This window comes from Canis aureus, chromosome 24 (assembly GCF_053574225.1).
Source record: "Canis aureus isolate CA01 chromosome 24, VMU_Caureus_v.1.0, whole genome shotgun sequence".
NCBI lineage: Eukaryota > Metazoa > Chordata > Mammalia > Carnivora > Canidae > Canis > Canis aureus.
In genome coordinates, this window is record NC_135634.1 from 51,455,683 (window position 1) to 51,479,958 (window position 24,276).

General features: G+C 58.0%; 2 protein-coding genes and 1 long non-coding RNA gene across 3 annotated transcripts; all 3 read right to left on the minus strand.

Moving 5' to 3' along the window:
- LOC144296354 (uncharacterized) lies at positions 1–14,754 on the minus strand. The gene is made up of 3 exons (XR_013363515.1): positions 14,306–14,754; positions 14,020–14,198; positions 1–13,225 (listed from the first exon to the last, which is right to left on the minus strand). It is a non-coding gene; the product is annotated as an uncharacterized LOC144296354 (long non-coding RNA).
- Positions 14,755–14,767: 13 nt separating this feature from the next.
- On the minus strand, positions 14,768–18,127 carry COPS9 (COP9 signalosome subunit 9). Its single transcript, XM_077869495.1, has 3 exons — positions 17,971–18,127; positions 17,091–17,163; positions 14,768–15,030 (listed from the first exon to the last, which is right to left on the minus strand). The coding sequence occupies exons 1-3, from the start codon at positions 18,031–18,033 to the stop codon at positions 14,993–14,995; spliced, it is 174 nt and encodes a 57-aa protein (XP_077725621.1). The 5' UTR covers positions 18,034–18,127; the 3' UTR covers positions 14,768–14,992.
- A 3,284-nt stretch (positions 18,128–21,411) lies between these two features.
- OTOS (otospiralin) lies at positions 21,412–23,466 on the minus strand. Its single transcript, XM_077869496.1, has 4 exons — positions 22,798–23,466; positions 22,485–22,574; positions 22,350–22,376; positions 21,412–21,642 (listed from the first exon to the last, which is right to left on the minus strand). The coding sequence occupies exons 2-4, from the start codon at positions 22,543–22,545 to the stop codon at positions 21,458–21,460; spliced, it is 273 nt and encodes a 90-aa protein (XP_077725622.1). The 5' UTR covers positions 22,546–22,574; positions 22,798–23,466; the 3' UTR covers positions 21,412–21,457.
- Positions 23,467–24,276: the final 810 nt, after the last annotated feature.

The following is a 24,276-nucleotide window of genomic DNA, read 5'->3' on the forward strand; positions in this document are numbered from 1 at the left end:
AATTGCATACAAAGGATACAAATACAGTGATTCAAAGGGGCACCTGCATCCCAATGTTCACAGCAGCAATGTCCACAATAGCCACACTGTGGAAAGAGCCTTGGTGTCCATTGAAAGATGAATGGATAAAGAAGATGTGGTCTATATATACAATGGAATATTCCTCAGCCATTAGAAATGACAAATACCTACCCTGTACTTAGACGTGGATGGAACTGGAGGGTATTATGCTGAGTGAAGTGAGTCAATTGGAGAAGAATAATCATCACATGGTTTCATTCATACGGGGAATATAAAAGGTAGTGAAAGGGATTATAGGGGAAAGGAGATAAAATGGGAAAAATCAGAGGGAGACAGAACATGAGAGACTCCTAACTCTGGGAAATGAACAAGGGGTAGTGGTAGGGGAGATGGGCAGGGGGTTGGGGTGACTGGGTGACGGCCACTGAGGGGGGTACTTGACGGGATGAGCACTGGATGATATGCTGTATGTTGGCAAATTGAACTCCAATAAAAATATACAAATATATATATACACACACACACATAATTATTATGGCAAGAAAAGATAAAATGAAATCAAATCAATGCTCCATTAAACCACAAAAGGCAGAAAAAGAGTATAAGACAAAAACAGGGATAAAGAACAAGGGGAAGAGTAGAAAACAGTAACAAATATGGTAGATATTAGTCCAACCATATCAATAATCACTTTGAATGTCAATGGTCTAAATGCACCAATTAAATTATATAGATTGTCAGGATGTATCAAAAAACAAAACCCAATTACATGTAGTTTATAAAAATCCCACTTAAAATATTGATTAAAATGAAATGAATGGAGAAAGAGAATCCAAGCTAGTCAAAAGAGAGCAGGAGCAGCTATATTAATTTCAGACAGAGCTGACTTCACAGCAAGGAAAATTATCAGGAATAGAGAGAGATACTACATAATGATAAAGGGGTCAGTTCTCTAAGAAGATAAAACAATCTTTAATGTGTATGGGACAAACAAGACAGCATTAAATTGCACAGCACAAAAATTGGTAGAACTGCTAGGAAAAACAGATAAATCCATTATTATTATAGTCAAAGACTTTAACACCAATGGTTATATCCAACTGGCAGAAAAGTAGTAAGGACATGGTTGAGTTCAACAATTCTATCAGTCAGTTGGACGTAACAGACATCTACAGATCATTTTATCCAACAACATTTGAGAAGGCATATTGTTCTCAAACTTCCTTGGAACATTCATCAAGGTAGACTACATTCTGGGTATAAAACACATCTTAAACAAATTTAAAAAATAGAAAACATGCAATGTCTACTCTCAGCCCCCAGTAGAAAAAAACTAGAACTCAGTAACAGAAAGATAGCTACAAAATCCCAAAATACATGGATATTAAACATACTTCTAAATAACACAAGGGTTAAAGAAATATCAAAATAAACTTAAATATATTTTGAAGTAAGTGAAAATGAAAACATAACTCATCAGAATTTGTGGGGTGCATATAAAGTAGTGCTCAGGGGGAAATTTACAGCACTGAGTGCATATATAAGAGTATAAGAAAGATCTACAGTCAATCATCTAAGGTTCTATCTTTAAAAAATAGAAAAAGAAGCACTAATTATATCCAAATAAGTAAAAGGAAAAATAACTAGAGCAGAAACTAATTAAAAACAGAAAAACGATAGAGGAAAACAATGAAATCAAACATTGTCACTTAAAAAAAATCGACAAAACTGATGAGCCTCTAGCCAGACTAAGGAAAACAGAGAGGACAAAAATTATTAATATCAGAAATGACAAAGGGGACATCACTACAGACCTATGGACATTAAATGGATCATAAAAGATTACTAAAACAACTCAATGTCCAAAAACTTGGTAAATTAAATGGACCAATTTCTTTAAAAACACAATTTGCCAAAATTCACACAAGAAGAAACTGGCAATCTGGACATGCCTATATCTTTTAAAGAAATTGAAACCAGTAGTTAATAACCTTCCAAAACAGAAAGCACTAAACTCAGACACTGATGAATTCTACCAAACATTTAAAGAATAGATTGTACTAATCCTCTACAATCTCTCTCAGAGGAATGCTTTCCAAGTCATTATATGAGGCCAGAATTACCCTAATACCAAAACCAGGTAGAGACATCACAAGAAAAGTACAGACCAATACCTCTCATGAACAAAGATACAAAAATCCCCAACAAAATATTAGCAAATTGATCCAAGATTTATAAAGAATTTACCAAACTCAACACTCAAAAAACAAATAATTCAGTCAAGAAATGGGCAGAAGACATGAACAGACATTTCTCCAAAGAAGACATACAAATTGCCAGCAGACACATGAAAAAATGCTCAACATCACTGGGCATCAGGGAAGTATAAATCAAAACCACAGTAAGATACCACCTCACACCAGCCAGAATGGCCACAATTAACAAGTCAGGAACGACAAATGTTGGCGAGGATGCAGAGAAAAGGGAACCAACCCTCTTGCACTGTTGGTGGGAATGCAAGCTGGTGCAGCCACTCTGGAGAACAGTGTGGAGGTTCCTCAGAAAGTTAAAAATAGAGCTACCCTATGACCCAGTTGCACTACTGGGTATGTACCCCAAAGATACAGATGAAGTGAAACACTGGGACACCTGCCCCCCAGTGTTTATAGCAGCAATGTCCACAAGAGCCAAACTATGGAAAGAGACCAAGTGTCCACGGGCAGATGAACAGATAAAGAAGATGTGGTCTATATATACAATGGAATATTACTCAGCCATCAGAAAGGATGAATATCCACCATTTATATCGACATGGAAGGAACTAGAAGGTATTATGCTGAGTGAAATAAGTCAATCAGAGAAAGACAATTATCATGATTTCACTCATACATGGAACATAAGAAACAGCACAAAGGATCATAGGGGAAGGGAGAGAACACTGAATGGGAAGTCATCAGAGAGGGAGACAAACCATGAGAGACACTTAACTATAGGAAATAAACTGAGGGTTGCTGCAGGGGAGGTGGGTGGGGGGATGGGGTAACGGGGTGATGGGCCTTGAGGAGGGCACTTGATGGGATGACCACTGGCTGTTATATGCAACTGATGAATTACCGAACTCTACATCTGAAAAAGAAACAATATAAAAATAATCACACACCACAACCAAGTGAGATTTATCCCAGGTATGCAAAGCTAATTAAACATTTTAAGTCAAATAATATAATCCATCAAATTAACAGGCTAAAGAAAAAAAAATCATGTGATCATATCAATAGATGTAGAAAAAGCATTTGTCATGATCCAACATCCATTTATGATTTAAAAAAAAAACTATCAGTAAATTAGGAATGAAAGCAACTTCCTCAACTTGATAGAGAATGTCTACAAGAAACCTAGAGCTGACATCATACTTAATGGTGTGCGATGTGACGCTTTTCCACTTGGATCAGGAGCAAGAAAAGGATATCCCCTCTCACCACGCCGTTTCAAAATCATGCTGGAAGTCCAAGCAAATTCCATAAAACAGAGAGGAAAAAAAGGAAACATAAGACCTCCTGATTGAGAAGGAAGAAATAAAACTTTGTTCACAGATGACACAATCACCTGTACAAAATCCGAAAGAATCAACAGCAACAACAACAAAACCTCTTGGCACTAATAAGCAATTACAGCAAGCTTGCAGCATATAAGGCTAATTTTTAGCCTTATATACCAGCAATAAATGAGCAGAAATTGACATTGTAAACACAACACTATTTATAGTATCACTGCTCACATTATCACTCCCTGGAAATGAAATGCTCGGGTGTACATTTGACAAAGTAGGTACAAAATCTGTATGAGAAAAACTACAAATGTGTGATGAAAGGAAACAAAGGAGAGCCAGATAAATGGAGGGATATCTCATGTTCATGGATAGCAAGGCTCACTATTGTCAAGATGTGAAGTTTTTTCCAACTCAATCTATAGATTCAATGCAATCCCAATCAAAGTCACAGGCAGTTATCTTGTGGATATTAAGAAACTGATTCTAAATTTTCTGTGGAGAAGTAAAAGACTGGGAGGAGACGACAAAACATCAAAGGAGCAAAACAAAGTTGGAGGATTGATACTACCTGACTTCAAGACTCACCCCATTGCTATAGTAATAAAGACAGTCTGATCATCTGATGCTATTATCAATATGGAAATCAATTGCTAGACAAACTAGACATCCATGTGAAAATATAAAATGATCCTCAAATCTTGCCCTTGCTGTGCATATATATTAATTTGAAATGGATCACAGGTACAAAACATAACTTCTAGAAAAAAAAAAAACATAGAAGACGGCGCCCGTATGATGGCACATATTCAGCAATAAAGAATGAGCTGCTGGTACACGGATTGGGGTGGACGAATCTCAAAAACATCATCTCGGGAAAATACCCCAGATGCGAAGGGGTATGACGTGTGTGTATGAGACGCTAGAGCGGCACAACGCTGCTGTGGTTACAGAAAGTGGGTTAGACATTGCAGGTGGAGGGTTCTGACTACGGAGGAGTAGGAGGGGATGTCTGGGGTTTGGGGATGATGGAAATGTCCTGGATCTTGAATGTGACACAAGTTACGTGGATACACACATTTGCCACATCATCACCCGTACCCTTAAAATGGGTGCCTTGAACTGCGGGTGAACGGAACGGCAGCAAAGTTACTCTGAACGAATAAGCACTTGAAAATTCTTGTTTTCTGCCTGGTGATTCGAGGAGCAGGGGCAGCTTCATTTCTTATTTCGGTTCTGAATACAGACATCCGGAGCCGTTTTCTTTTCTTTTACCTTAAATGTCCACACCTCTCCATAGAACACAGTTCGAGGATTCAACGAGTTCCCTGCATTTTGCTTCCAAGGGTGAGAGGCGAAAGCGGCCAGACCCAGGCACGCTGGGAAGACCATCTTGCCTCTGATCAGCAACCAGGGCGGTGTCCTCGGTCAGCAGGCGGCGCGAATTCCTTAGTTGACAAAGTGCTCCTTCCTTCCACGGCGGTTTCGTGCCAGGACGAGCTAGGACCCGCACGCGATCCGGGTGAACAGCCCCTAAGGATGGAGGCCAAACAGCCCGGCCTTCCAGAGCTGCTGACCATGAAGGCGCCTTCTTGCTCAGGCGGGGTGCGTGGCAGGGGCTGTGTTCAGGGCTGTCTTCCTTGGTGTAATCCTCACGACCACTCTGCGAGCAGGTATTCTTTTTCTCTTTCAAAAACTCTCTTTGTGACTCCTAACTCTGGGAAACGAACTAGGGGTGGTAGAAAGGGAGGTGGGCGGGAGGTGGGGTGACTGGGTGATGGGCACGGAGGGGAGCACTTGATGGGATGAGCACTGGGTGTTATGCTATATGTTGGCAAACTGAACACCAATAATAATAAAAAAAAAACCTCTTTGTTATGAACTGAGTTGTGTCCCTCCCCACCCCCGCGAAGTTCACAGATTGAAGCCCAACACCCCACGTGACTGGATCTGGTGACAGGGCTTTTGAGGACACAGCTGAAGCTAAATGAGGCCGAAGAGTGGGTCCCCGGCTCCATAGGCCTGGTGTCCCTCCAGGAGGAGGAGGAGACACCCGACGCCGACGGGGACGAGGCCAGGGAGGACAGGAGGAGACAGCCGTCTGCAGGCCGCGGAGAGCCGTCTCAGCAGAAACCAGCCCTGGCAACACCGTGATCTGGGACCTCCTGCCTCCAGACTCGGAGGAAAGTCTCTGCTGTTGAAGCCGCCCCAGCACACTAATAACAATAACGTGCTGCCCTTGAAAAAAAAATCATCGAGCAGCCGACAGATCATCAAATGCACACACCTAAGCGCTCAGTCTGATGGGTCCTGACGATTAAATACAACCACAAAACCACCAGCTGCACACGAGACGGAAACTTCCGACCCAGAGGCCGCTTCAGCCTGCACTGCCCGTCAGGGCCACCCCCACCCCTCCAGGCTCTAACCCGTGTCCCCTGGATGAGCTCCGCCCGCACCTGCTCCTGCTCTCCTCCGGGCCTGGCTGCTTTCTCTAGCCCCAGGCTGCGGTGTCCCCCACGCGCTCTCCGGGCTCCACGGCTGGGCGCACGGGGGCAGGGGCCAGTCTGGGCCCAGCTTGGTGCTGGCAGACTCCTCCCTCTTAGGCAAATGCCTGAAAGTGCAGCTCGCAGGCAGAGGGCCTGCAGGAGGGTGGAGGCTTAGCCTAGTAAGGCGGCTGCCCAGCCACCGCCCCGCATGGCAGGCCGGACACGGCCCCCCGAGGGCCCCCCAGCCCCGACATCCGTCCTTGTTGTTTCAGACTGTGGCCATTCAAGCAAATGCGAGATCACATCCCGGCGCCATTGCCCTGATCCATGATGCCCGGCATCCTCTCAGGGGGCCCTGGTCACTTGCCTACCTCCTTTTATAAACGCCCTGTTCCCAGTTCCATTAGGTTGTTCCTGCTTTTATTGTTGATTTGCAGAAGCCCTTGGTGTATTTTGGAGGTGGGCCCCTTGTCAGCTACGATATTCCTCCGTCTGCAGCTTGATGGTCCCCCAATGGCATCTTTTGTCAAGCAGAAAGTGTTCATTTCGTCTTGAGCTAGGTGTCTCTCTAACCCTACGGGAGCAGAGGGCCGGGCCCCAGGTCACACATCTCAGAGGGTGAGACCCGCACCCGTGTCCTAAGCAGGGTGGCCCTGCTGTACCTCTCCAGGCACCGTCCTGCTCCTCCTGTCCTCAGAGGACCTGCCCGGGCAAGTCACGTCGCCGTGGTGAGCCTCAGTTTATTCGTGCCAGTGGCACACCACCTGCCCTCTGGGACATCCTGGGGCTTCACGATGGAATAATGGAAACGTGGTGCTCAGAGTTGGCTTTCAATGAATGCCACCTTGTGGGACTGTTCAGATCCTCAGCAAGAGGCTAAGAAAAAACACAGCCAACTGCTCCAAATGTTATTTTCACGGCAGGCCTGGTGGTTTTCCTGTCTCAGCAAAAGTTCCAACAGGTTCTTTCAACATTTACTTAACCGTGCTGGGCACGGCTGGGGGCTGAAGCCTGCCCCCCTAGTGACAGGATAAATTAGGTCTCAGCAAAATGAAAGTTAAAGTTGGAAGAGTACAGAGATGGACCAAACAGAACAAAACCAGTAACACGGTCCAGAGACTGCGGCTAAAACCAATCACCCCGAGCCCCACACGAATCTCCCCGTGGCCACCCCACCGGCCACCTGGCCCGGATCCTGCACACACCCGGCCACTCTTCTCTCCCTCTCCTCCTCACCACCCGGGGCTTCCTCCAGAGTGCAGCCTACACCTGCCCCAGCACCTGCCCTCACGCTACTTGCTCAGGCTCTTCAGGTGTGTCCTTCCCCGCGGGGCTGTGAGTTCCACCTTCTGGGACACACCCCCCCACATATGTGAGCATGTACCCTGTGTATGGTCACAGCCATGGGCTGAGGGGGGGCGGCCGTACAGGTACAGGTGGGCACACACCGCATGCGTGCCCTCCCCCGGAACACACATCTGTACACGCACAGCAAAAGGTCAATTCTATGTATTAGATGAATAGGTGTAAGTGTATCAAGTAACCGCCCCACCCCCTGCACCTCACCTTGCACACACACAGTGGAATACCCGTCAGCCATACAAAAGGAGGAGGTCTTGCTATTTGCGATGACCTGGATGAAGCTAGGTGTCGGTTGTTTTTTTTTGTTTTGTTTTTTTAAAGATTGTATTTACTTATACAGGAGACACAGAGACACAGGCAGAGGCAGAAGCAGGCTCCCTGCAGGGATCCTGATGCGGGACTCGATCCCAGGACCCCGGGGTCACGCCCTGGGCGAAGACGCTCACCCACGGAGCCACCCGGGCGTCCCGAAGCTGGAGGGTGTTAACGCTAAGTGAAAACAAGTCAGAGAAAGACAAACACCATATGATTCCACTTATTTATGTGAATCCACAAAAATAGATGAATAAACAAACTGAAAACAGAATCAGCCCTGTGAACACAGACCTGTTCAAACTGGTGGTTGCCAGGGCGGGGGTGGGCAGAGTAGGGGAGGGGACGGAGACGGATAAAGCCCCGGCTGTGAAGCAGTGGGGCGCAGGGCCGGGAAGGGCCGCGTGGGGAGGGTGGCCAGTGAGATCGCCGTGGCGCTGCGCGGGGAGGAGGGACCACGCTCAGATGGCGAGCACGGAGTCACGCACAGACCGTGTGACCCGCGTGGTACACCCGACACCGATCGCGTACCCCAACTACACTATCTTCAAGTCAACATAATGAAGTCTTTTAAACGTCTGCCCCTCTAGTGAGGAGAGTGAGGTGTTGCCTCACCGGACATCTACCGGCAGCTGCAGCCTCGCACGGGCCGTGGTTCTGCGCACGGTCTTCCCGGTCCCCGGGCCCATCCTTTCCTTTGCGCGGCTCCGCTGCCCTTCTGCACAGGCGCCCGACCCCGGTCCACACTGGCCCCGCGGCCCTGCATCTGTGGTGTGCGCTTCCCGTGGGTCCTTCCACATTCGCCGTTTGTCTCCCGGCCTGTCCGCACCTCTGGGGAGAGAGAAGGCCGCCCGAGCCCGGGGCTGGGGCTGGGGCCAGGCGCCTCCTGAGACCTGCGCCACGGGGGGCAAATCCCCTTGTGCCGTGGGCAGATGGTGACTCCACAGGGACAGGAACTCAGGGGCAGGGGGAGGCGGAGGACAGAGGACCCAAGGTTCCCGGGGCCCACGGGCGTGCTCACAGCTCGCAGTGCCACGTGCAGGGGGCAATCTGGGCGTAACTCGGGCCCTGCTCACTCTCAGCAGCCCCACTTCACAGCTCAGGCAGGCACAGGGGGGGCAAGTCGGGGGGGAGCAGCTCCAGGGAGCCTGGTCACCGCCACCTTGTGCACCCCGCCTGCCCCTCTGCCTTTGTCTCCCCACCAGGAGGGGCGCGCCTTCAGGTCCCCTGTGCCCCTGGGCCGTGTGGCAGGCAGCCTCGGACTGGGATGTGTTTGCACAATCTCTCATCCCGATGTGCCCCGGGACCCCAAGTCTAGGAGGTCACCTGGGGCTGTGAGGACCCCACCTCCTGGAGTGTTGGGCCTGCAGGACCGCAGGTCACTTGTCCCTCCTGCCTGAGGCCCGGCTTCCTCCATTGTGCATCCCACATGGGGCTGGGCTGGGCCCACCGACACCGGAGTCCACAGGACCTTGCAGCTCGGTCCTGGGGCTCTACTGGCAGCAGGATCCGCCTTCTCTCTGTGCAGCATCTGCACCCCAATTCCCTCCCCCAAATGATCTAATGAACTGGGTGGGGGTGGGCAGCAGGAGAGCTGGCCCCAAGCAGGAACAGGGAGCTCTCTGCAAAGTGCAGGCAGGCCCCCCCCTCCCGCCCCCCGCCCCCGGCTCCAGGAGGGACGGCCTAGAGCCTCGCCCAGGCCCCTCGAAGCATTGGGCTGTCTCCAGGCAGGGTCAGCACAGCCTGCACGTTTCGGGAGGCGGGGGCAGCACTTCACCTGGCAGGGCCTGTTGGGTCCCGGCAAGGTCTGGCCCGTGCCACCTCTAGGGACCTGGTGAGGGGTGTCTCGGGGCAGCCTCTCTCTCGCCAGCTGTGACTGGAAGACGAATGGAAATCCATGTCCCAGCCTTTCCCCACGCCCCGTGCCTGGCACTTCCGGAGGCCCCACTCTCCCCGCCCTGCCAGCCTGGCTGGGGGCGCCGGGAGCCCCCGAGGTGAGCGGAGCAGGCGCTGGGCCCCACGCACAACCTCCCCGGGCTGCTGTCCTCCAGCAGGACCCAGGACTTGATTATTTTCAAAGTCCCTTGCGTATCCAATACACTTGTGTTTATTTAGATTCACGTATTCTTGAGTGCAGTTGATGCACGACAGCACAAGAGTGCCCAGGGTGTTAACGCTGTGCTCACCAGCGTCACTACCACGTCACTACCACGGCACCACACGCTCCCCAGTGCCACCGACTGTGCCGTTCATCCCCGCGGTCAGAAAGCCTGCGCCTCCCGCTCCCCTTCCCCATTCTGCTCACCGCCCCGCCCCAGCAGCCACCAGTGTGTCCTCTGTTTATAGGTCTGTGTCTTTTTGTTTATTCATTTGTTTTGTGTTCTAGATTCCACATACGCATGAAATCACGGCATTCATCTTTCTCTGACTTACTACACTTAGCATAACACCCTCTAGGTCCATCCACGGAGCTGCAAGACCTCGGCCTTTGTTACGGCTGAGTGATAATCCGTTACACACACGCAGCCCTTCCTTCCAGGTCTCGGCTACTGCAAATCATGCTGCAACAAACACGAGCTGCGTGCATCTTTTCCAATTAGCGTTCTTCCTTTCCTTTGGGTGAGTACCCAGTGGTGCGTGGTGCACTTGGCTGGATCACTTCTCACAGAACTAGAACAAATATCACTAACGTCTGTGTGGAACCACTAAAGACTCCCAACAGCCAAAGGTGCTCTTTCTTGAGAAAGAAGAACCAAGCTGGAGACATCACAACCCCAAATTTCAACAATCCCACAAAGCCACCGTAATCAAAACAGCGCAGTACCGGCACCGGAACAGACACCTGCGTCCATGGGAGCAAAGCGAGGCCAGAAATAAGCCCCTGCTTATATGGTCACCCAACCCTGGACAGGGCAGGGGCGGGTACACGGGGGGGACAAGACAGGCTCTTCCACAAATGGTGCTGGAGCACTGGACAGCCGCGTGCAGAACAGGGACACTGGGCCACTCTGCTACGCCGCACACAAAAATAAGTTCAGACCTAAATGTGAGGCAAGAAACCCTTTTCTAAACTCCTAGAAAAGAGCACCGGCGGTGGTGATTTCTCCAACATCAGACATGGCAACTTTTCCTAGATGTGTTCCTGAAGCAAGAAAAATAAAAGCAAACATAAACTACTGGGACTTCACCAAAATAAAAAGCTTTCACACGGTGGAGACCACTGTCAGCAACGTGTAAAGGGCGGCCTACCGAATGGGAGAGGGTATCCGCAAATGACGTATTCAGTGAAGGGTGCGTGTCCAGAACACGTAAAGAACTTCTACAACTCAACAACAACCACAACACCCCAAATAACGTGATTCAAGAACACGCTGAGGACCTGAGGAGACGTTTCTCTAAAGATGCCCAGACGGCCAACAGAGAGATGCTCCACATCGCTCATCAGCAAGGGAAGGCAAATCACGATGCCGATGAGGAATCACCCCACACCTGTCAGAATGGCTAAAGTCAGAAACACAAGAAACAGGTGCTGGCGAGGCCGTGGAGAAAAGGAGCCCTTGTGCACTGTGGTGGGGACGCACGCTGCCGCAGCACCACGCACAACAAGTGCCACTTATTATCCAGGCGCTTCCTGAGCACGACTGCGTGGCAGCCACTGCTTGGCTACAAGCTGCCCCTCCGGTGCGCGGCCACTCACGGGCCAGGGGACTCTCCCTCCCTCCCTGCCACCGCCCCTCCCCAAGGGGTGATGCTCTTCGCCTGGAGGGCACTTGCCATTTCCAGGGCACCACATGCGCTCCCCCGAGTTACACCAGTGAGCCATACTTCTGAGCAGCTCACTTTCTGGCTCGTCGGGGTTAAGCATCATCCACACGACACGCGGCACCCGCAGATCTCACCGTGGGGCTGACACCCCCGCACTGACCTGAGCTGGGTGCAGGAGGTGGGTGCAGAGATGCTGCATCCACCTCCTTGGGGGCGGGAGTGGGGCAGTCACCCTTGCCCTTGGCCGAGGCTTTGCTTCTGCGGCCCCTCAGGGTCCATCTTCAGCCTCTGGAGAAACAAAGGGCCCTATTATCTGGGCGCCTCTCCTCAGCACTTTCTCCTGGCTCCAGGCGGAATTCACAGCGGTAAGATTTCTAAAATCACAAACGCTGCGTTTTAAAAAATGTGACTTGTTTTGGAAGCGTGCTCAGCCCAGCTGTCTGGTGTTTGTGCCAGAACTCAGAGGCCGGCCCCCCGCCCCGTCTCGGGTGGTATCCGGAGTCCTGAGAGGCCACAGGCACGTCTCTGCTCCAACGGAGGGCCGGGCCAGAGCTGGCGTGAGGTGAACGCTGCCCCCACTCGGGAGGACACGAGGGCCAGGAGAGGGGACGGTCCCTTCAGAGGCCCCGACTGAAGTCCTGCCAGTGTGAAACTCGGGACAGTCTTCCTCTCAGGTCGCTTCCTGAGCCCCACACGTGTAGTTGGTCACGAGGTCTTGAAAGGGCTCCCTCTCGTTAGCATCCTCACATCCAAGAACCGGTAACTTCAGATCCCGAGGATCCCCCAACAGTTAACAGAATATTCCCCAAAGAACCCATCACGGCCATGGAGCGGACACCTTCCGCTCTGTACAAAGGTGCTTCCCCAGCTCCAGGGTCTGAGTGGGCACTGCCACCCACTGTCCCAGCGGCAGCCTGGCCACGGCTGGCAGGTCGGGGGGCACACGGGGCCAGCTACAGCCAGCACTGTCAGGACCCTGGCCCCACCTGGCCCGAGAAGCCCGTGGCAGGGGAAGTGGGGGGACGGCCCCCTCGAGGGTCCCAGAGCCTGGGGCCAGCTGTCCTCTGTTCACCTGTCCTTCCAGCCTGCCCACAAATCCCCGCTTCCACTCACAGGCTCTGGTGCGTAAGCTGCCTCCCGTCCTCACTGAGGAGTCTCCTTACCCTCAGCTGGGTCTCCAAGCAGCCCCAGGGGTTCCGGCCCAGCTGTGCCTCACCTTCTCACGTTCCACCCCTTGGCTGGCAGCTGGGCCTGGCGTCAAGTGTGGCATAACTCCACGGCATTTCTTTTTTTTAAGATTTATTTATTTATTCATGAGAGACACAGAGAGAGAGGCAGAGACACAGGCAGAGGGAGAAGCAGGCTCCCAGCGGGCAGCCCGATGTGGGACTCAATCCCGGGATCATGACCTGAGCTGAAGGCAGGCGCTCCACCGCTGAGCCCCCCAGGCGTCCCACAGCATTTCTAAATGTGCCAGAGATGGGCACACGAGGCCCCATGATCAAGGCAAGGAGGTAGAAAAAATTAGAGGAAGTGTGTTTTTGCCACTGTCAATGAAGACACATGACTGACAACGGCAAGAGTCCGCACATGCACAGGACAAGCGGATGCTGCTGTCTCCTACCGTACTCGCCGCTTCCCCATGGGGATGGCCGAGGCGCAGCGAGACAAAGGGGGAGAAGGTGCAAATTCTGTCTCTGAGCCTCATGGCACCAGGAAGCTGCAGCTTCTGTGAAGGCAAAAGGTGGTCCAGGGCACAAATGCCTAACGGGTCTAACCGCGTGTGTCACACACACGGGGATTAGCACTCACACAGCTGCTGGGACAGACTCGCCCGGGATTCTAAGGCTCACACAGAGCTCCCCACTGCAGCCATGGAGTTCCCGTGCTCTGGTTCCCCTTCCTCCACCTCGGGCCACCCCCTCCTGCTGACAAGCAGAGGCCCAAGAACCAGGAGCCATGTCAGGGACCAAGGGCCTCGTCTGCCGACAAAGGAGGCCCGACAGGTGAGGGGGGTTGGGCGGGGCCCACAGCTCCTTGGTGACACTCAACACAGGGGTCACTGCAGGGTCGCTGCGGGTCTGAGCCCCAGCCAGCCCCGACGCAAAACGGCACAAGCCACACAGGGCTGTTGAAAACCTCAACAGATGAGGACTGTAGGGTAACCCCAAAAAATTCACCCCCACACCTACCTGCTCCCCAGACACTTGTGGGCCTGTTCTGAGAAACCCACTTAGCAAACAGTAGAAACCGCTCGTGAATTAAGCTAAGCACCAAGAAAGCCGCTCTCAGAAGGCAGAGAGTGCGCAGCTCGCCTGTGAGGCAGCCTGTGCTTTGGGGCCCCGAGCCTCAGAGGAAGGGGCTTCCGACACAGCAGACCACACCTGTCCTGTCCTGTCTGGCAGGGACACTGGGCCGTAACCCGCTCTCGTGTGGGCCCAGGGCAGCTTGCCAGACTAGTTCTCCCAGGGCAGGGCAGGAGCACCGTCTAAGTGACAGACTGGAAGCCCGCACAGCACTCACGGGGACACAGCAGAGGTGAGGGCTCCTCCAGGTTAGACCTTCATCTCTCTTCGGGCTACCAGGTGATGCTGTCGAGCGCGTTGTCCCGGGGGAGGTCAGCATGTGCTGAGCATCTACTCAGTGGCCCTGCTCATCTCTAAGATATGCGGAGCGCTGTAGTCCTGTGGCATGGGCGCTTCCTGGTCGAAGAAACACTCTTCACTTTGACATCGACATGAAATAGAAATCTTAGTTTTTACAGCCATTATCTATAGCTGAGCTGGGCCAAGAAGAAAGTCAAAAATACCTTTTTCTCCCTTAGGTGTTACATCCTCTTTGAAATGGCCCAACATACACATTTCTCACAAGGAAGGCACCTCCGTCAGGGTCATTATCTAGCTGTCTTGAGTCTTCAAGCCTCGGGTCTCGCAACAGCAGCTGCTCTAGTGCTAGGGCAGGTGACCCGAGGCCCAGCTTGGGGGAGCGGGGGGGACCGTGCCAGGCGCATCTGCCCAGAGTAAGGTCTGACCAGCGTGCTGTGAGGAGGGCCACGTGCACACCCGACACCGCTGTCTAGCCCACACTTTGCAGGGGGTGAGCCCTCACAATTACTCGATACTGCATACGGGGAAAAGAGCGTAGTGTGTACTTGTAGGCTGACAAGTGTTTCACTCTCCATGCCAACACACACGCACCCACACGTAAGCACAGAGACTTTCAGGGATTGTAACATTTGCTTGAAAATTCAAGAATTAAAATTACCCTGCAATGACGGCATCACTTTTTCTTTTAATTGAAGGACAAAAGTTGGTCACATCTAGAGATTAGCGGGCCTCATGCAGATATTTAAAACCATCCTTCTCTTTCTTGGTAACCACCTCCTAATTTCTAGTAATGTCCACAAGTTCTTTAGAGCCATCTGAAATTGTCCTTTGCGGAGCTCCACCACAGCAGTACAGTGCAGGCGTGAGCACACGCGCCCCTGGACGGCGTCTCACTGGATGTCATCATCATCAAACAGATCTTCAAAATCTACGTAAACAAACAAAACTACACGTTAACTAGGCACAAAGGTAAACTAAGAAAATAACTTCAAAATGAATTACATAATCATCCAAAATACAGAAAAAACAGTAAACAATCCAAATAAACGAGCTTTTCCAGACTCCATTTTATCCAGCAGAGGTCATACTGTCCTAGGGGCAGAGTAGTGCAGAAAGCGGCATCTTTAACCTATTTAGGTGACAATCTTAAGAAAATGCACACAGGCGGAGGCGAGGCCACTGAAGGCTGGCAGGCACTGGACGCCGCGCAAGCACGGGAACGCAGAGGGCAGGCGGGAGGAAGGTGCTAGAACTGAGCCACCCAAGAATGGCCGTCTTTAAGGGAGTCCAACCAACGGTCCCGCCTGAGAGACGGTCTGAGCCCTTTGTGCTGGAAGAAGCACCACACACTTGCGGCGTTCCGCTTACTGGGATGGGTCCCCTGCCTCAGCACTGGAGGACGCTGGATTCTCTTTGTCTATGGGTTTCCTAAACCCTCTACCACCGGCAGGCCTTGCTCTCACGACGGGGAAAGGAAACTAAGGGTCTCCTCATAGTCCCATGTTCAAACGGTGCAGGACAAACAGCTGGAAAGAGGTGTGGAGGGTCCCAGCCGCCTCTGCTCAGCAATGACACGGGGGTGGGGGGGGGGTGTCCCAGCGCAGCAGGGCTGACTCCCCGTCCCACAGCTCTGCACCTTTCTCCCCAGCCCCCAGCCCCAGCTCACACCCCCGCCCCCAGAGAAACTGCCCTCACAGCTGCCCCCCCCTCGTGCCTGGCCCCAGGGGCCAGGGGGCAGAAGCCCCACCCTAGGCACTCCCGGCTAGTAAGCAGCTTCCTGAACACAGGGCACTGGCACAGCCTGACGGCCACGTGCTCCCTCCTCGTGAACTGTCGGTGGGTGGACCGATGGGTGGACCGATACAGCACAAAGTCGTTCTGTGCTCCCTCCCTTTCCAGCCCTGACCAGAGAGAGGAGGGCCCCACGCTGGGCGGCCCGGGTCCCTCCCAGGTACCTTCCTGGCAGAATTAAAGGGCTGTTTTCAGAAACCATGTGCACCTGAACACTGGAACGCAGGCAAGTCTGTAAATCCAGAGGACCCGTGGGACCTTGAGGGAGATTACTGCATGTGATAGCAGGTCGGGTGCTGCTGGAGACCACCCTGCCCTGCCCGGGGAGAGGCCCCCTGAGATCACCTCACATGAGCGGGGCTTTCACATGGTGACTCTGGAGACCTTAGAGAAAGGCTGTCCCGTCCTCCAGGCTGGTGGCAGCCTGGGTGTCGCCTCAGGAGAGTGGCCGGCTCCCCGGGAAGACGGCACCTAAGCAAGCAGCCTGGCTTCTCTTTTTAGGCAACGACTTGCTGAAAAGACGCCAGATAAGAGAACGTGGACTCGGGCTCCAGCGGGGACTGGGCACATCAAAGCAGCACCCTGGATGAAAGGAGGATGATGGAAAACACCACGGGCTCTCCCAAGACGACCTATCTTGTGTCTTAGTAAGAATACAACCTGCAGGAACAGGGCCTTAGGAGACCCGAGGGCAGCAGGAGAAACACCCCCTGTAACGTGGGGAGGCTGTGAGAAGGTGTCACGCCCCCTTGGTTCTTCACTAGTGACTATCCAGGTTCTGGGTAACCAGCATCAAAGCTCTGAAGTACAACAAAGTCCTGCTTTCAGCGACAAGGGCGGGGAGAGCGGGTTGTGGCCGTGAAGGGAGCCCGGGGGCCAGAACCCAGCAACACGACACAGGGAAGGAAGGAAAACCAGCCGTCTCCTACGGCAGACGAGAAACCCCCCTGGGGTTCCCGCACCCGAGTCTCGGGTCACAACAGACCAGCCTCTGCCACGGGCTCAGGAGGCCAAAAGCGTGGCTACAGCGCAAGCTCGACCACCGGAACGCAAGACTGGGTGCAGTTTTATACTTTGTTTTCCTCCTGGGAAGCAGGGCTGACTGCCCAGGCTGCAGCGCCGCAAGGTATTCCACTGCCTCACACACCCGACGAACACTCGGGTCAGCCCTGGAATCCCCAACCCCCGCGTCCTCACCATTGAAAAAGTCTGCGTGAACTGCCTTCTCGTTGGCTGCCAAGTCCATCAGGAGCCCGGTGCTACCTCCGGCCTGGAAGGGAAAGGGGACACGGCGTCAGGGCTGCTTTCCGGGAGAGCAGGAAGGGGGGGGGGGGGGGACAGCGCCCTACAGGGCCCGGGGCCGCCCTGCAGCAGAGGCAGGCGGGCGAGGGATGGAGAGGTGCCCCGGTCGGAGCCAGAGTTTCGTTTCAGGCCAAAGAAGTGGGCGAGAGGGGCGGCATCCCAGGGAATTACCTTGAAGGTCCCCTGGGGTCCTCGGGTCTTGGACGCCGTGTGCATCGCATCCCCGGGCTCCCCCTGCGTCTCACACAGCATCCTGCAGCCGCCCTGACCTGCCACCTCCCCGCAAACCCTGGGCGGGGTTCTAGCCCCCTACGGGGCGCCGCAGAGGCCCCGAGTCTGTGCGAACCCTGCGCCGCCGCCTGGGCCCTGGATCGCCCCCGCTGCTGCGGAGCCTCCACCCACTTCCCTGGGGCCTCCCCGCGGGCCTGGGGTCCCGGCGCCTCGCGGGCCAGCGCGGCCGGGCAGGCGGAGGCCACACGGCGACGGGGGAGGGTCCCCGGGCCGCCCGCTCCCGCCTTTCCCGGCTCCGGAGTCGCCGGGCGGCTGCCCCTGGGCCTTTCCGCGGTCGTTCTCAGGAACCCAAGCCCGAGACGTTTAAGAAAAAAAAAAAAAAAAAAAAAAAATCCCGGGATCCTCCGCCGCCCCGGGCCACGCAGGCCACCCGCTCCCGGGCCGCGTCCCCTCTCGCCCCAGCCCCCAGCCCGCCCCCCGGGCCGCCTCCCAGCGCCGCCCCCGTGTCCCCGGGCGCCCGCCTGGCCGCCGCCTCCCGCCTCACCTCGTCCAGGTCCACGTAGGGCCCGGCGCCCTCGGGGAACATCTCGTCCACCGCCGGCTTCATCTCGCCGCCCGCGCCCCCGGCCCACTTCCGGCCCGCCCGACGCCTCTTCCGGTGCGCGCCGGCCGCGGCGGGTCTAGGCGCGCCGGAGGACCGCCGACTCTATGGTTCCCTCGGCGCCCGGAGCCCCTCCCGCCCCTGGGGCCCCCGCCTGGCCGCCGCCCCAGCCTGGCCGCCGCCGCCTCCCCGCCTCACCTCGTCCAGGTCCACGTAGGGCCCGGAGCCCTCGGGGAACATCTCGTCCACCACCGCCGGCTTCATCTCGCCGCCCGCGCCCCCGGCCCACTTCCGGCCCGCCCGACGCCTCTTCCGGTGCGCGCCGGCCGCGGCGGGTCTAGGCGCCGGAGGACCGCCGACTCTGTGGTTCCCTGGGCGCCCCGGGAGGGACCTGCGCGGGGAGGCGGGGAGGCGGGGTGGCCCCGGGCGCCGACGGCTCGGCCCCGACGGCCCAGCGCGCAGACCGGGCGAAGCCGCGCGCGAACGCTGGGGTCGGAGGGCCGGGGCGGGGCGGGGCCGGGCTATCCTGCGGTCCTGGGGGCGGCGGGGGGCGGGGGACACCGGACGGGGGGGACGGGGGGGAGGGGACACGGGGAGGGGGAGGGCACGGGGAAGGGGGAGGGTACGGGGCGGGGGACACGGGGGAGGGGGAGGGGGACACGGGGAAGGGGAGGGGACACGGGGAGGGGACACGGGGGAGGGGAGGGCACGGGGGGGAGGGGACACGGGGGAGGGGAGGGGACACGGAGGGGGGAGGGCACGGGGGGCACACGGGGGGAGGGGGGACACGGGGAGGGGGAGGGGACACGGAGAGGGGGAGGGCACGGGGGGAGGGGACACGGGGGAGGGGAGGGGACACGGGGAGGGGGAGGGCACGGGGGGGAGGGGACACGGGGGAGGGGAGGGGACACGGGGAGGGGGAGGGCACGGGGGGAGGGGACACGGGGGAGGGGAGGGGACACGGGGAGGGGGAGGGCACGGGGGGAGGGGAGGGGACACGGAGAGGGGGAGGGCACGGGGGGAGGGGACACGGGGGAGGGGAGGGGGAGGGCACGGGGGGAGGGGACACGGGGGAGGGGAGGGGACACGGAGAGGGGGAGGGCACGGGGGGAGGGGACACGGGGGAGGGGAGGGGACACGGGGAGGGGGAGGGCACGGGGGGGAGGGGACACGGGGGAGGGGAGGGGACACGGAGAGGGGGAGGGCACGGGGGGAGGGGACACGGGGGAGGGGAGGGGACACGGGGAGGGGGAGGGCACGGGGGGAGGGGAGGGGACACGGAGAGGGGGAGGGCACGGGGGGAGGGGACACGGGGGAGGGGAGGGGGAGGGCACGGGGGGAGGGGACACGGGGGAGGGGAGGGGACACGGAGAGGGGGAGGGCACGGGGGGAGGGGACACGGGGGAGGGGAGGGGACACGGGGAGGGGGAGGGCACGGGGGGAGGGGAGGGGACACGGAGAGGGGGAGGGCACGGGGGGAGGGGACACGGGGGAGGGGAGGGGGAGGGCACGGGGGGAGGGGACACGGGGGAGGGGAGGGGACACGGAGAGGGGGAGGGCACGGGGGGAGGGGACACGGGGGAGGGGAGGGGACACGGGGAGGGGGAGGGCACGGGGGGAGGGGAGGGGACACGGAGAGGGGGAGGGCACGGGGGGAGGGGACACGGGGGAGGGGAGGGGGAGGGCACGGGGGGAGGGGACACGGGGGAGGGGAGGGGACACGGAGAGGGGGAGGGCACGGGGGGGGGACACGGGGGGAGGGGGGACACGGAGAGGGGGAGGGCACGGGGGGACACGGGGGGAGGGGGGACACGGGGAGGGGGAGGGGACACGGAGAGGGGGAGGGCACGGGGCGGGGGGACACGGGGAAGGGGGAGGACACGGGGGGGAGGGGACACGGGGAAGGGGAGGGCACGGGGGGGACACGGGGGGAGGGGGGACACGGGGGGGAGGGGACACGGGGAAGGGGAGGGCACGGGGCGGGGGAGGGGACAACGGGAGGGGAGAGGGCACGGGGGGGGGGGGCGGGAGGACGGGGCCGGGAGGGGGATGGACACGGGGCTGGGGGGAGGCGGCGAGGGCGGCGATCGGGTGGGGGGAGCCCCCGGGGGGAGCCCCGCGGACCGAGGACAGGGGCGGGTGGTGGTGGTCAGGGGGCTCCGGGACTCCCGGGCCCCGCCCGCTGCAGGCACATGCCCGTGGGCCGCTGTGCACCGCGGTGAGCGATCCGTGCGCAGCACACGGAGACCCCGTGACTCTCCAGCACAGACCGCACCTCAGTGGCCAAGTGACCCGACGAGCCCTTTCTCTGCAGCGGACACAGGAATGGCGAGAAGCCCAGGAAGGGTGCTCCGCCCCCGCAGCCTCGGGGAGATGCCGGAGGAATCCACCTGACCTCCCTGTTTACAACCAGGAGGGCGGAGGAGGAGGAGTCCTGGGGAGGGGAGGGGAGGGGAGGGGAGGGGAGGGCCGGGCCGGAGCGGTCAGTCGTGCACCGCCGGGGAATGTGACCGGAGCAGCAGTGGGGAGCGGGTAGAACCGCCCTGCCAGCCCTGCCAGCCTCGGTGCCACTGGGGGACACACCTAGAGGACGTGGGGGCAGGCTCTGCTCGAGGCACTTGCACCCTGTGGTCAGGGCACCGTCATCCCCAGCAGCTCAAAGGTGGGAGCACCCCGTGCTCACTGACAAACGGGGGGAGCCGGATGTGTCCTCTACCTACTGCGCCCCATACAGAGGCTTCTCATTGACCCGAGGTGGCCGGCAGGGCGTGCGGCTTGTATGCTTGCCCCGGGGAGGCTCACCGCCTGCAGAGCTGCAGAGCTGCCACCCCAGACACCATGCCGGTGGCCTGCCTGTCCTCCCCCACCTCCAGAGTCCCCAGGGCATGTTGCCTGCTTCCTCCCGCAGCCCCGGAGGAGTAGGCCACGCCTGCGCCCAGGTTTCAGGGACCCTCCCCTTACAGACGGAGGGCACCCAGCCCCTGGCCCTTCCCCACAGGCCAGGCTCCTGCCGCCCTGCTGTGAGCGGCCCTCAGGAGCACGCTGCGGGAAGGGGGGGCGGCAGGGGGCCCAGCCCGGGCGGCCGCTGAGGGTCCGGCTGCTGCACACCTCGGTGACCGAGGGCCGGGGCTCTGGGGTGTGGCCGCCTGGAATCTAGGTCCCGTCAACAAGTCAGGCAGCGCCCTAGTGTCTGTTTGCCTCAGTTTCCCCCCTGCACTCCGGGAGACCTGCAGCACCTCCCTCCGAGGGGCTGTGAGTTTAGGTAACAGGGTGACGCGTAAAGCACGGTCCTGAGTCAGGGCCCTGGAGCGCTTGTCACATAAGAAAGGGAACGTGGCCTGACTAGAGCCGTTCTTGAAAGAAAACCCGAAGGCTCGGTGCATCTCAAGTCGGGAATTTATTGAGCATGAGACTGGGGAGCCAGGCGGGCTCAGTCCTGCTGATAGGGGACATGGAACCCCAGGGTGGTCCCCAGGGGGAAGTGAGCAAAGAAGGTGCGTGCCAGGTCCTCAACCTGCGGGTAGGCCCCCAGGGCCTGGAAGTACTGCACGTAGTTCCAGAAGTCGGAAGTGGAGAAAGGCCAGTAGGGCATGGCGGGCGGCTCGGCATAGGGGCCTGAAAGACACGCCCGCCGCCGCCTCAGTGGCTGCCCCACCCGCCCTGCCCGAGCTGCCCCTCCGTGATGCCTCAGGGCAGGTGGCCGGTGGCCAGCAGTGCCCTGGCAGTGAAGGGGCCCTCCCAGCTGGGAGCCGGGACCTGGGCCACCCCCGGTCCTCTGTGGAAGTACCCGGAGCCTCGTTATCTGGGTGATGGCCTGGGTCTGCCTCTCAGCACTCCTGGTTGGGGGGGGGGACAGCTCAGGGACAGGAAAAGGGGGAGGGGGAGGGGGCGGGGAATCTGGCTCCCATCCTGGAGATGCTGGGCAGGGAGGGAACACCTCGGTGAGGGTGGGGGCACAGCCCGGGTGGGCTTTCCCCGGAGACCACAGCCCCAGCCCTGGAGTCCAGACGCCACTGCTCTGAGGCAGGACTCAGGTGGGGGGGCCCTGGGGTGAGTCCAACCCGAGGATGAGGAGGCCGAGCAAGCCTAGGACACCGGTCGCGGAGGGTTTGTGTCCCCAGGGGGCTGGAGGGCAGGGCCGGGGGAAGAGGCTCCTGACCCTCTGCCTGCATAGCTTGTCCTTGGCCTGACCCAGGCTCCTGCTTCATTGGCTCAGGACGGGGGCGGGGGGGCAGCCCCCACCCAGCCCCCACCCGGCTCCCTCTTCAGACCCCATCCCACCCAAACACACACAAGGAGAGAACAAGAAGACCATACGATACCTCCCTCCTCCTGCACCGGCTTGGCCCCTGCAGAGGAAGAGGAGGGCAGTGACCCTGGAGAGCCCCCCAGGCAGGACCCCCCGGCCCCCACACACCCGCTGCCTAGCGGCCAGGGGCACAGCAGCCGCCACTCACCCGCCAGAGGTCCCAGCAGGAGGCAGAGGGCCACCCCTGGCACCAAGCAGGCCTTCATCATGCCCACCAGCTGACGAAGCTCCCGTCCACCTGCAGCGGGAGGAGCCGGGGTGGGACCAGGCACCCGGCAGCGCCCGCTTCTTCCCCCCAAGCCTCCCCACACCGGGCAGCTCCCTGGAAAACGGCTCTGGGAAGAGGTCGGGCTCTGAGGGTTCAGTTCCAGGGGCCTCAGACCGTCGTCCTGAGCCCAAGCCCCGGCCGTCTGGGTCCCTCCCTGTCGCGGCGCCCCCACATCTGCCCCTGCAGGGGTTACCTTGAGCTCCCGGGGCTCACCGCGGCCGCAGGGGGAAGGGGATGGGCTCTGCGGTCCAGCAGGCTCCTCTTTATAAGAGGCCCGGCCGAGGAGGCAGGCGTCCCCCTCCACCCTCCACCCTCGGGAGCGGAGCCGTCAAACTGAATATTTCATCCGCCACCGCCCGAGGACTGAGGGCTCCTGTGACCCTGCTGGCAGCACGATCTTGAGAGTTCGCTCCTGAGGATCGGATCCAAGGATCAGGCTGGGAGAAAAACACCGCTGCAGAGGCCCCTGCTGGGGTTTTCGGGACTGGAGTCAGCACGGGAACTGGAAGTCAACGCAGTGTCTTGTCCACCGGGAGAGAAACACGTCCTGAGCCTGACACCGGGGCTGAGATGCCCCCTTGCAGGACCAGCGTGATGGCTGAGCTGCCTCGGGGGACCCCTGGGGAGCCACCTGCTGACAGGACACCGCTGAGCAGAGGCCGTGCGGGAAGCGTGGGTGTCCAGTCCCCCCCCACCTCAGACCACAGCGTCCCTGCCGTGATCCAGCCCGTCGTTGGGAAGGCAGGTGACCCAGCCCCAGGGACGCCGTGGCCCACATCCAGGCTCCGTGGTCAGTGCTCTGATACACCTCGGGGCCCATCACCCACGGAATCCACGCAGCTGCGGTGCACGGCGTGCCGTCTGGCTGGCCGCTGAGTGGCAGGGGACAGGGCCTAGGTGGCAGATCCAACCAACAAGCCCCTGGTCCCCCCAAGCCTTTGGCCACCTGCCTGGACCGGGGACCACAGGTCTGGCATCTCAGCCTCCTGCGTGGGCAAGTTTTGTGCAAACACAGACAGAGCCACTCGCCGTCACCCTGAGAATCCACTCTCGTCCACGGGGGCCCCTGGCCAGCACTCAGTATCACCTCCACCCTAACCCTCCCCATATATGGCCCCTGGGCTGCGGGCAACACAAATGGTCCTATGCAGAGCCTCCTGGGGACACACTTCGCCCCTCAGCTTCTAAGTCACATCTGAGCCTCAGGGTCTCGTCACGGATCTGGAAACAGAGTCACGGGTGGTCCCGAGGAGAATCAACAGCCCCCCGCGGATGACTACTTTGTGGGGGGAACTACAGGTTCTCCAGGCAAGGGGAGCTAACCCGCCAGAGGGGGAGGAAGGGCGCTTCTGGCAAAGGACACCCTGCAGAATGTCGGGGCTCAGGTCCTCACCTTCAGAATCTCCCCACATGTCCCCATCCAAGTGACGGGGCTCCTTCTTGCCCAACAATACCCGGCCCCCCGCAAAAGATGGCCCCAGAGATCAGGAATTCAACTTGCCTTGTGATGCAGCCACCCACCAGATCAAATCTTCTTGGGTTTGCTTTGTGCTTTTTCAGATACTGGAATCTGCTTGCAAGAGATACTGGACTCTTGTAGGGCAGCTGCGTCAGGGTCCCCGGGCCCACCCGGCTCGGGGACCTCGAGGACCCCTGGACTTCCCAGAGGCCG